Consider the following 12,710-nt stretch of genomic DNA (forward strand, 5'->3'; position numbering starts at 1 on the left):
AGTACAGGCATCTTGAATGTTCATGACTTGGGTTTTCTTCCTTGCCCCTCAAATAGAGGGTGACATTTTGCCCAAATGTCGGAAAACAGATCTTAAAGGCTAGCCATATATTTTTATGTTTGAATATTTGTTTACAAGGTCTGAGGCAGCTTATACATACATGTTTATACCTTTAGCCTAAGCACCTATGTTGTGATGAGGATTTACTTTCACTTTAAAGTTAATATCAACTCCTTAGCAAGTCACCAGCGGTTTTCATGAATCTTAAATCACTAGTACTTTTTTAGTAGTTTTTCAAAATCAATTTTGCATTAATATTAAATTTATACAGAAAAAAACATTAATTTCTGTATAGTATTTAGTAATAATAATATTACTATTTTAATTTTTATATAACCCCCATCGTCTATGCAGATCTTGCACAGTAGGGAATATGACATATCAACACGACAGACAAGTTAAAGAAGCTGCGCTTACAAGCCTACAAAGATATCATTGGCATAAGAAGACTTGAGGATCCATGTATATGTAATGCTCTCCACAGAGGGTGAATAAATATATATATATAAAGATGCTTTTAATACCTAAACAGACATAACATTCTACCAGCGAGTTAATTTCCCTAGTGCTCCTGTAACCACAATGTGAGGCACCACAGAACATGTGCCCTGACTGTAGGTTTTATCTGTGGTGTCCACAGACCCCGTGTTACTCGAACTTGTTTGTTACAGGTTCGCAGTAAACTGTTTCCATACTATTCCATCACATTTGTGTGTCTATTTGTTTCATAGTGCAGCTTAGAATTTGTTTTTACACATTGCATGCCATGTCTGAGTGTTAACATAAATGGACCTTTAGGTCTTCCCCATTAACTCTGACCATGGGTCATTTTAGTTGCTGTCATTTTGCAACTTTTGACTGTCGTAAGCCGATCACGGATCAAGTACCTCAGACGTACGCGTTAAACTCGCAAAGCTTACTAGCAATTGCCTGTTGTGGTAACTAAATTAGATTCTGTCTTTATATAATACATATTAGAGTGCCTCTATGGTCCACTATGTCGTGGCTCATCATTGCAGTCTACACCGTATTATTTCCAACCAAGCTACCAAAGAAATATGAGAGACGGGAGTGTCGGCGTCCTCCAAATCTTGGCATGACTTTTGGGACAATTTAAAATACAATATTAGAACTATTCAACAAAAACATTAAAATGACTTGAACAAATTTATGAGAAATTGCGCAGCAAATCATATAGGACACAAAAAGTGATGGATTCCCAAACAGAAACCCTCTTGTTTTCACTGAACGCCTGATTGTTCATCAGTCTCCCTAATTTGCATACAGAGGAAATTCAACCAAAATCTGAGGGGAGTTTTTAATTATGCCGAAGTAATACCTGGTTGGAGACTCAGTCTGCCACGTATTTAGAGTCCTGAACATATGCATTAACTTTTATAGGATTACCTCATATGTCAGATTTCCACTCGTACCTCTAAGGCTCGGTATTCAAATCCTGTTCTAAAACAGTGCGCATTCCTGATGAACAAAGTGCGATTTATGCAATGCATCGCTACACTTAATTATTCTGTCAAAATGATTGCTCAGCTCCGCGGAATAATATCTGTGTCACAAAAGAAAACACTGTTTAACGTGTTAAGATCAGATAATGAGAACCTGGCGTCCTTAATTATGACAATTCAGCGATCAGTATCACCTGTCCTGGTCTTATCCCATATATGATCGGTTGTCCTACCTTGTTGAAGTAAAAGTCCTATCTAATAAAACTGAAATGAAGTTTACCAAATTATAGGAATTTTTTTTCACTAGGCTTTTTTCCTTTCAAGATATATTTTTTGTGTGATTTGTATTTCTTATAGTGCAATGAGGAAGAAAATAATATGCGTGTTGTGTTTGCTCTAGATGATTACTAATAATACGCTAGCTGGTAAACCACCTTGCTGATTAAGACGTCTGGGCAATTTAGCAAATCCTTAAGATGTTTTGTAACACGACCTCTTAAAACAGAGGCCCCTTCTTTAGGTATGCGTTCTCTATGAGTGATGACCCATTAAAAGTTATCAGACGCTTTATCAGACTCTAGCTTCTATATTAATGATACGTGAATATTATTTTTTGTGTTTCAGGTTAGTTCTTTGACTCCTTACTGCAATTCTGATTATTACTTATTACCATATAAAAAATCAGCAAGATGTTTAGGAGTATCATCCCTTTAGCTATTTTAGTGTTTATTATACATATGCCCTACATCACAAATAAAATAAGACAACAGCCTAATGAGTGGTCTTTGGCCAGAGTTGGGCCAAAGACCACTCAATGTTGGGTTGAGTTTCTGTTATACCATGTTTTTGCAAAGCCCAACATAACTGTCTACTCAAGTACCTATTTTTTTTTATCCTTTTAATGTATTTCGAATAAAATGTCATCCTATTTGCTTAGATATTCAACAAACACGTCAGAGTTAAAGGCTTGTACCTTTGATTTATAAAAAGAGACTGTAGTCGTCTTTTGTAACATTCAGGTAGTGATACCATGATAGTCCATATATAAATGATAAAAGTAATGTAACCAGCTATCTTCTTCACTCCATTGGTCACTGTTGATATATAACCTCTTATTTCTGAAGTACTCATAAAGCCCTACTGTTTTTGTCTTTAAACATAATAGGCTCATACGCGCATCTGTTGCTGTAACTCATTCCAGACCACCCCCAAGATACACAGAAATGCCACTTTAACAGTTTTCCTATTTAAGTAGCAGTGAACAATAATTTGTGTTATCTTATAATTCTTCTTTGTTAAACTTAAATGGTGTACTTGCCTATAAAAAATACATAGCTCTACCTTTCTCTCTCCCTCATTTCTGTGTATGTAAAAAAAGTTAGAAATTGCTTATACACTTCCAAATATAACAGACACGTATGTATGTGAATACAAATGGAGCTAATAAGTTACAGCAAAACGTTACACTATTACAATTGGCAAAGTTCAACCATCACACAGTGTGCTTTAATGCCTTTCTTTAAAGATGATGTTTTGGGAGGTGGCCACCGCAGCAGGTGCTTTTTCTGGATTATTCTTCTGGGTCGTAATAAAATAACTTTTGCGAGGCCAAGGTGAATGATGATGAGATGTTTCACCACTGCCTCTGCTAGCATATAATAGCTCATAGACATGGTGGCTGCTAATTATGCTTCCTCTTGAACATTTTCTGTGGTGTACTCAGCAGGTTGGCTGGGTTTTTTCATTAGTGAAACGTATTTTGGGTTCATTCACATCAAGTGATTCTACAATATTAAACCTCTCCCTCACCTTCTTCATTCAATTCAAACCACTATTTTCACACAACTGTATATAACCATGACTTGGAGACTATAAAGGTCAGTTAACTCCAGTAGTCTTCTTTGTGACCCAGGGTTGTTAGTACATTTCATAACCAAAAGACACTGGCATGTGGCCCTCCATATTAAAATCTTGTACAATACTGAATTATTTGTTTAATAGTGATTTTGTCTCAAGGAACATCTTTTTACATATTTTTTTTCCTTCACAGATCAATTGACACTGTTCTCAGTAGTGCTGTGGAAGCACTTTCTGTAATAGATTCCCATCTTGTGGAACTGGAAGGGGATACCCTCTGTCTTTATGGGTTGGCGGCTTTGGAGTCGTTAGATAGGACCTGGAGCGTTCAGACATCTGGATCAGTCAGCACGGTCTCCTTTACATTTATCAACTTTGATGATATTGTACAAGTTTTACCAAAACTGAGAACCAAATTTCCCAATGCAACGGTAAGGGAAAACCCCAAAACAATCAATGTTTGTGTGACTTTATTTTGGTTGCTGCTTTAAATCGGTCTGTTTAGAATTGATTGAAAGAAAAAAACACCCCAGCCTTTCTATTCTATTACTAGGTTGTTAGTGCAGGTTAGGCTGGACAGGGAAGACCTGCTAGGATGAGGAGTCCATTGGCCCTATCTTATGCAGAATGTTCTCAAAAGCTCATGTTTTAGCTATTGAGTATGGACTCCAAATCATAGAGCAAATAAAGTCAGATTCACTAGATTCATTTATGGCTGCCAACTTTAGTTTAAACCTTGTTGACTTTAATTGGATTCATTTCAAGGATGTGAAAACGGCAGCTCATTATGAACTCTGAGAAAGAGAGGTGCAGAAATGCTACTGTTTCTCATCAAATCTGTCTCGGTGAATTTCCCTAAAGTGGTACAGCTTCCGGCACCCCCGACATGAGGAAGGGGTTGGAGGAGGCTCCATCCTTTTACAAAAGTTCAGCGGAAGGCCAGAATAATGAAGACAAATATATCTGCACTATTCTGGCCTCACTGTGCACTGCTGCACAAGGAAGAGCCTCCAGTCGGTGGAGAGGGTGTGCCTAGAGGTGCCGTCCTTTCGCAGAAGTTTACTTGGAGGCTATGTCCACCGAAAACTGGATGAAGAAAGAAGACACAAGGAGCAACAGGCGACAAGAGGCAGATGAAGGGAGGCATTCAGAGATAGTGTGAATGAGAGCATAAGTGTGAAAGAGCAAGAGCTGAATCGTTTTTTGCTCCATTCCCATACTAACCCATTTTAAATGTGAGGTCAGAGGCTTTGAATCTGAAATGTACACCCAGAAGAAATATAAAACACAAGTATGTTTACTTTTTACAGGTAATGCATAATACACATCAAACATGATCTTGTTTTCATTGTTCTAAAAAAATTTAATTACAAGTGCAGCTATGGAAGAGCTACAGGAACATAACAGCTAACTATTTATCATCAGTTTAACAACTTGTCATTTAACGTAACTGTACGATCTGGTAGGCAGACCACAGAAGCTGGGAATTTGCAGGAGAAATGAACTTTTCAACTCCAAGCTGTCACTATGCATTACATATGGCCAACTCTATCCTTCTTATAGGAGAGGCACACTGCGGTTCACCTGTTATAATACAGTTAAAACACAGAGTGATTTCAGATAGGAGCAACCATTTATCGTTTTATTCTTTTACGCAGATATTTAAATTCACTCTGGTCGGGGCTTTGAAGCTTTCCCTCTTACGTTGCTTATCAAACTTGGTGTATTTTCTAAAGACGTTAATGGGATTATTGTGGGCAGAGGTGATGTACATCTAAATAAATGTTATTCTAAGTAACCATTGCTGTCCTAGTCATTGCTAACACATTATTAAAATGCTTTGTGTGACCAAATTGTTCCTGTCTTTGCTAACAGCACTTAAAGTTTAAAGAAACCAACCTTGTCACTCTACATCAGTTCAATGCCTTGGCTCAGCTTCGCCGACTCGATCAGTTGACTGTGGATCCTCAGGGAAACCCTGTAGTTAATTTTACGCTGTGGAAATTCTATGTTCTTTTCAGACTGAACAATTTCAACATACAGAAAATCAATGACATTGAGGTAAGAAAAACGGTCTACACTGTCATGATACAAAATAATTATTTTCTGTTCTGTAAAGAGACAAAATAATTATTTTTTGTTCTGTAAAGAGACAATTGAGTTTCTCCCACAAGAAGGCCAAATTTGGCCATTTACAATGCTTCTGTACCAGAAAAAGAGTTTTGTGTGCTTTTGTGCATATTTCTTTGTTTATCTGGTTTTTTGTTTGAAGTTTAAGACATGGGAGAGTGAAAGCAACATAAGAATATGAATGTACTATATTTATTAGAGTATGATAAGGCTTATCTCCCTTGCACGCCGCTCTTCTTCTGCTTCCCCACTCTGTAAAATCCTCCACTAGCTCTCTATTACCTTTAGCATTAAATTTTACATCCTTGTACCAACATATAAGGCCCCCATAACACTGCTCCTCCATATACTTCTGCCCTCATAAAAGAAATACTCCCCTATTCCATCTTTACGTTCTTCCCATGGGCTAAGGCTCTCCTCCTCACTTATCACCTCATCCTTTTCCTGTCTACAAGATTTCACTCGAGCTGCCCCATATCTCTGGAATCCACTTCTACCAAACCTTCAGCATTCACCCTCCCTCCCGACATTCAATAAAAATCTCAAAACCTACTTTGGTGCACTTAGAAGCTGCACTTAGTAGCAAGAACTTCCCTGGCACTGATACAACCACCACGCTACCTCTCACCCTTCTCCGTACCTTATGTTTGTCCTCACCCCGTTCCCTCTGCGAGCGGGGCTCTCTCCACCTAATGTATCCGTTTGTCTAAGTCTGTCAATTCACGTCTTGTCATACCCCTTGTATTGTAAGAAGTGTTGTGTAAATTGTTGGTGCTATATAAATAAAAGATAATAAATAATTATAATAAGATAATTAAGTTAAATGATACATGTAAGGGCAATAAGGTATACAGAAAATTGGCTTTATGGTGAGGAAAACGAATCGTAAAAGGAAATTAATGCAATTTTAAAACTGCAGTTTTAAAACAGTTTGCTTGTTTTCTTTCTTCAGATTATGAAAATGTTGAACCGAATGAAGAATATTGAATTTATTGTTTTCATTCCTTAAAAACTGAAATCTCCTAAATAGTTAGTTAGCGCCAACATGAAGTATATCAAAAATTCAGCATAGCTCCCAACATAAAGTTGCAAAATAACATTAAAGTTGCAAAATAACATTAAATAGTAACTAGGTGCGGGGTACATCAGACCTCTGACATACTTGAGGTTTCCCTGGAGGCAGTTCTTATCGGCAAGCCTCAGGCCAGATTTCCTAAGCTGACACGCTATTGTTCTGTTAAAAAAAAAAAATTATTAATAATAATAATAATGAGAATGTTAACATTTTGACACACTCATTTGACAGGTCACACAAAATGATGTTGTTATGTCTGAAAGACTATTTGGAATTCTTGCCTACGTAGCATCATCTGAACTACCAAATTACAGACTTCATGGGGATGTAAAGTAAGTAACGCAACAAAAATACACCAATTGTTTTAAAGATACTTGTAATCAAAGACTGATAATAAAAAATTGGCTAAATGTGCATTTGTTAAAGTTCAAAGATTCCAAGATTTGTTACAATGCCTTTTTCCTTCTGCCTTTCTTTCTTTTAAAGTAGGGAACATCAGTAGGAGTTGCTTCCTACATCCTTTAACCAAGATATAAATCTAATCACAAAGAATAATTAATAAGAAATACTTTTGAAAGAGAGCTCCCATTGATAAAATATCAAGTCTTCTGTCTAGTCTTCTGCACCCCCTCTACCTGTAAAGTACGCACTTGCTCTAAGATCAAAACTCCCTAACATAAAACACGAACACTCACTTTAACACCATACACTTACACATACAAACACACACTGCCTCGCCTTGACAGTCTAACACCATATGTTAACAAACAAATGCACATAAACACAGACTCACACTAAAACCATATAGTAACAGACACATTTAGGCTAACATCATACTCGCACATCATACTCGCACATCATACTCACTGTTGCTCACCAAAGACAACCATATATGTGGGTATCTACTGTATGTGTGTGGCACATGTAAGTGTCTAGTGCATATGTCTTTGTATGTGTGTCTGCAAATGCATATGTCATACGTAACATACACACATATATAGATGTATTAAAGTTTTTAGTAGTCACTTTAGTAGTATTGATATATTTTGCAGTCCCTCGTTTTGTACTTTCTTCTTCCCTTTTTGTCTTTTACATTTCCCTGAGAATCACAAGGATTTACTTACTATCCTGTGCAAGGTCTGCTTAGTTAAGTTTCCTAGATCTTTTGTCAACTAGGCTAGTCTGTTTTTCGTTTTGAACACTTATTGAGTTGCCGCAGGGCTGTCTCTCTGAATTTGTGGCTTAGTTGTGCACAACAATCAGGCTGATATTTTAGCATTTTGAATCTTTTCAAGAAAATCACAAGCAGAGAAGCAAAACCTTTGAGCATACATGGAGTTAAATGTTAATTGTGTCACGAAACACTCTATATTATAGCTAGTGTGGATGCGTGTTGTTAAGCTGTAATGTGTCTTCCTAAAGAAAGAAACCATCCCACCACCATCTTGAGGGGAAGCCTAAGAAGTATCCTGCTGTAGGTGACGAAAGTTATGATTGCCAAAAACTAGGTGACATCCCTAATCGAGCAGCATTATACTACGTTCCTCAAGACCTGCTCAACGAGAAGCTGGAGGTAATACTGTTTTCTAGATTTCCTGCAAGCTATAGCATGTGCGGCATGCGTCCTTTAGCAAATGTCTTATTTCATTTTTTTATTTAATTATTCCTCCCCGTGCCCTGATGCACAATATGGTACTATATGTGGTAGAGGAAAAAGGGTGAAGAACAATTAAATAAAAGAGGAGCGAACACATAAAGGTACATACACTATATGGACAAAAGTGTTGAGACACCTGACCATTATACCAATAGGGACTTTTACGACATCACATTCTAAATACAGAGACATTAATATGTAGTTGATCCCCCTTTTCAGCTATGCAGCCTCCACAATCTTTCCACAAAGTTTTGGAGTGTTTCTGTGGGAATTTTTGCCCATTCATACAGTAGAGCATTTGTGAGGTCAGGCACTGATGTTGGATAATGACCTGAAAAAGGTCTAACTTGCAATCTCTGTTCCAGCTCACCCCAAATGGGAGTGACGTCAGAGCTCTGTGTGGTTCAGTCAAGTTCTTCCACACCAAACTCATCTAACCATGTCTTTATGGACCTTGGTTTGTGCACTGGGGCACAGTCATGCTGTAATAAAAAAGGGCCTTCTCAAAACAGTTCCCACAAATTGGAAACATAGGATTGTCCAAAATGTCTTGGTCTGTCCCCTTTTCTGATGTCATAAAATGTCATTCTAATAAAAGCAAATGCCAAACACTCAGAGGCTGTAAGAAGCCATGTGTTTAGTTTTTTTCTGAAAAAAATTGAAATCAAAAAAAATATGTAAAAGAGAAAAAAGAACTCCTATCCCTACTGAAAGTGAGTCATAATGTGAAAGTAGGTCACATGTTTAAACATTTGTAGGAAGAAAACTTTTATTTACTTTTCTCGTCTTTAGGAGTTGTCATTTTTTTGTGTACTTAATAACTGCCATGTTTTCATCTTCCATTTTTTGGAAGGACTCACATTAGCTTCTTCAATATTTACATTAATCAAGTATTATTTTAGGTACCTAGCTGAATGGATTGTAATATTTTTTGATGACTCTAAAAAAAAATAAATGTAAATATAGTGAGAGATGGGGAAGTAAAGGATAATGCCTTTAAATATAAAAAAGGGTTGTGTTAAAGATGTATGTATCACAACAAGTAGATCAAAGCTCACATTTCCACCACTGGATGTTACTGCCAAAATTTTAATCTTAGGAAGGCTAAACATATATATATGCTGCAATGCATTTATTTTTTTTAACTTTATTAAGAAAGTGGTAGATAAGTGGAACAGCCTTCCAGCAGAAGTGGTAATAATTAACACAGTAAAGAATTTTTAAACATACATGGGATAGGGATATAGGTTTCCTACTTCTAAGATGAAATGAAAACCAAAATTGCCAGACTAGATAGGCTGAATGATTCTAATCTACCATCAAATTCTGTGTTTCTTTATAACAAGCGTGTAACACTATTGTCTTGCCTTTCTAGTTTCTTTAGAAAAAATCCATTTACTGGATCAAATGTTATTTTGGATTTAAGGGCACATTAAAAAAGTCCGCCAAGTCCTGTTTCGCATCGGTAATAAAACTCCAACGTAAATATGATGTGCCACAAAAACCCTGTTAATGAGGATCCCCAGTTGAGTTTGTTTGTGGGGAAAAAAACACGTTTCTCATAATAATCAGCGGGAAAGGATTTTCTGCCGCTTATCAAACATTTAGAATTCTCTGTGAGGATTATCCAAGCTAAGATCTAATGCTTTTAAGCAGCAACAAATCCCAAATCATTGACTTTTCTTCAGTCCACGATAAAGACATAACTTAATACCAAGAGATATCTTTACTAATGTCATACGAATTATTTTTATGCACGTTAAGGTTTTAAGTAGGAATGGGGCTGTGCATAGAGCCATAATTAGATGTAATGAGATGTGCTTGCACTGGTGTAGGTTGGTTGATAAAGTGCAAGTTGTTTTGTTCCTCAAAATATTGTAAGTGCTTCTTGTCATACAGGCATTTTCACTTTAAAGATGTTCGTTTTTTACCTTATTGAGCATTCTGCGTTGTGCCCTTGGCTGGGCGCCCACTCCTAGGGAGGGTACCCACAGTACTAAATTGTCTCCGTTTATATATAAACAACTTCTTCTGTGGAAAGATGAATATGTAAACTCCTTGAGATTATTCTGTAACCCTTTCCAGCTTTATGCAAATCAACAATTCCTGATTGTGAGCCTTCTGAGATTTATTTTTGTGAGACATTGTTGTTGCTTCTTAAAAACAGAAAACTTAAAATCTCTGAGTGTTTTTTTATGTCATTTATTGAGGTTAGTTAACTCTTGACTCCAATTAGCTTTTGCTGAAGTGATTAGCCTAGGGGTTCAAATACGTTTTCCAACCCATGATGTTTGAATGACATGAACAATACAATCATTTACGTGTTATTCATTAAAACAGATTGCGTTTGCTCATTTCTGTAACTTAAATTTAGATCATATCATATTTGAAGACCTAAACATAAATACTGGTAATTCCTGAGGATTCACTTACCTTTTGTTGCCACTGTATATATACTTAATTTGCTCAATGAAATGCAAGTCAGTATATATGTGTCAATGAAAAATAAATTTAAAACTGATAGTAACCTCAAATATGCCGTATGAGATATATATTAGACGTGCGCAAATTGACAGGTTCTGAGTTGTCAAGTAACTTGCCCTCTAAGTCGAGAAGCTGATGGTAGAATTGTAAATAATGTTTCAAATGATGTCTATGCTGATCAAAGCTGTAACTTGTTTCTATTAAATCAATAACCATAAATTGTGTTTGCTTCACTGTTTTCTCACTAAAGATTTCACTTAGAAATTAAGCTCATCTTTCCTTTGACTATGGCAGTGCCCATGCGTGGGAAATTTTTGAACACACATCGTCTGTTTTTTGTTTCTGTTACTATGTAACGGTATCCCTTGGTAAATAGTACACATTCCCATGATAATTTGTTTGGTTTGTTAAGTATTTGTGATTTTACAGGTTTACATACATTTAAAGAATAACTTTAAAATTGTTTTAACAACTCAGAAAATGATTTTAAAAAGTAACCTGGCAAACATCACAATCCATGTGCTGGTTAAAAATAATGGCTTGGAGAATCTCCCGGCAATGTCATTTTGAGGCATTGTAATACTCAGGGCCGGCCGAAGACTTAACGCCGCCTGGGGCGAAGTTTAAAATGCCGCCCCCCGCCGACGCCGGGGGGGGCGGCATTATCTACCCCCCCCCCGGTACTTACCCTTAAACAGTCCTGCGGCGAGTCTCCCTGTGCTGCCACGGTGCCGGCTTGTAATGCTGAGCGCCGGAAATTCGCGTCACTTCCGGCGCTCTGCATTACAAGCCGGCACCGAGACCGAACAGGTAAACTCGCCGCAGAGGAGAGAGAGAGGGGCGCCGAGCGGGTAAGCGAAAATCACTCGGTGCCCCTCTCTCTCTCCTCCGCTTCAAAAAAACCAAAAAAAAAACGCTTGGGGCGGCCCCATTGTAGGGCCGGCCCTGGTAATACTATATCAACAATAGCAGTCTAGTATGTTTTTCTTTTCCATAGAAGCCAGCGTCTGGCAGGTAAGATAAACTTAACCTGTTTAGATGAATCACCATAATGAATAATGTTTCCTTTTCAGGAAATCAAAGAGAAGAAGGCCTTATGCCACTCCTACGTGCAGGACCTTGTGAATGAAGCTGCTGAAATCAACATGAAAAATGAGTCCCTGCAGAAGCTATGGCCACAGATGTTCATCGAACTTGTCAGAGATGCAGTGATTGAAGTTCGTGATAAAAACTCCTACATGAAACAATGTCTACAAAAGATTTCAGAGCAAAAATAGCTGTGCACGACCACGGTTTGACCAAGTCCAGGAAGGGCTCTATAACTCAGTATTTATTAATATTTACACGTTTTCATGAAATTTCCTAACCTGATAAAGGAAGTATATCATGTTAACTTACACCTGTGCTAGCCAAATGCCTACGCCACCCTAGGACATGACAAAAACAATTGGTTTGACCAATACATAGGAGCAAGGCCCATTTGATTACCATATGCATTTATCGTCCCAAGATTCCAAGTATTAATCTGTTTTGAAACCAGTTCTAAGCAAGAAATGATTGTTATGGACAAAAGTCTTCCATTTTTGTTGCTGTTGAAAAATATGTGGTAACTGGTTTGCTGGGTGTTTGGTTTGAGGGATCTTTACTTTTCAGTGCATTTAGCTTTTTATGAACCCTTGTTAAAAAAATAAATAAAATAAAAATCTAATTAATGCTCTTTTTTGATTTGGACTCTTGGCTTTCTTGGATAGTTTAAGTCATTGTGACAATCACATTATCAGTTAGCAGTATTATTTTTACATAATGTAATGTGTAGAGCCTTACAACTTGTAGTTTAGTAAATCAATCATCCTGTGTTTTATACCACGTGTGGATATTGATGTTCAAATACATAATATCCTGTAGGGAAGCGAGTAACCAAAGTTTTATTTAATTACAGAATTTCAGTGATTCTGGCATAGTTGGCAAGTAATCTTTGTACACA

At 37.1% G+C, this 12,710-nt stretch overlaps 1 protein-coding gene across 1 annotated transcript in view; it reads left to right on the forward strand.

Annotated features, from left to right (window-relative positions):
* Positions 1-12,003, forward strand: part of LOC149297767 (leucine-rich repeat-containing protein 49-like) — a 40,658-nt gene extending 28,655 nt beyond the window's left edge. Inside the window, exons 13-17 of the mRNA XM_089488307.1 lie at positions 3,574-3,811; positions 5,256-5,441; positions 6,817-6,917; positions 8,008-8,158; positions 11,800-12,003. Of these exons, the coding sequence (XP_089344433.1) occupies positions 3,574-3,811; positions 5,256-5,441; positions 6,817-6,917; positions 8,008-8,158; positions 11,800-12,003 (880 nt within the window). The remainder of the gene's footprint in view (positions 1-3,573; positions 3,812-5,255; positions 5,442-6,816; positions 6,918-8,007; positions 8,159-11,799) is intronic.
* Positions 12,004-12,710: the final 707 nt, after the last annotated feature.

This window comes from Sceloporus occidentalis, unplaced genomic scaffold (genome assembly GCF_023333645.1).
Source record: "Sceloporus occidentalis isolate IW3139 unplaced genomic scaffold, rSceOcc1.0.p SCAF_37, whole genome shotgun sequence".
NCBI classification, from domain to species: domain Eukaryota; kingdom Metazoa; phylum Chordata; class Lepidosauria; order Squamata; family Phrynosomatidae; genus Sceloporus; species Sceloporus occidentalis.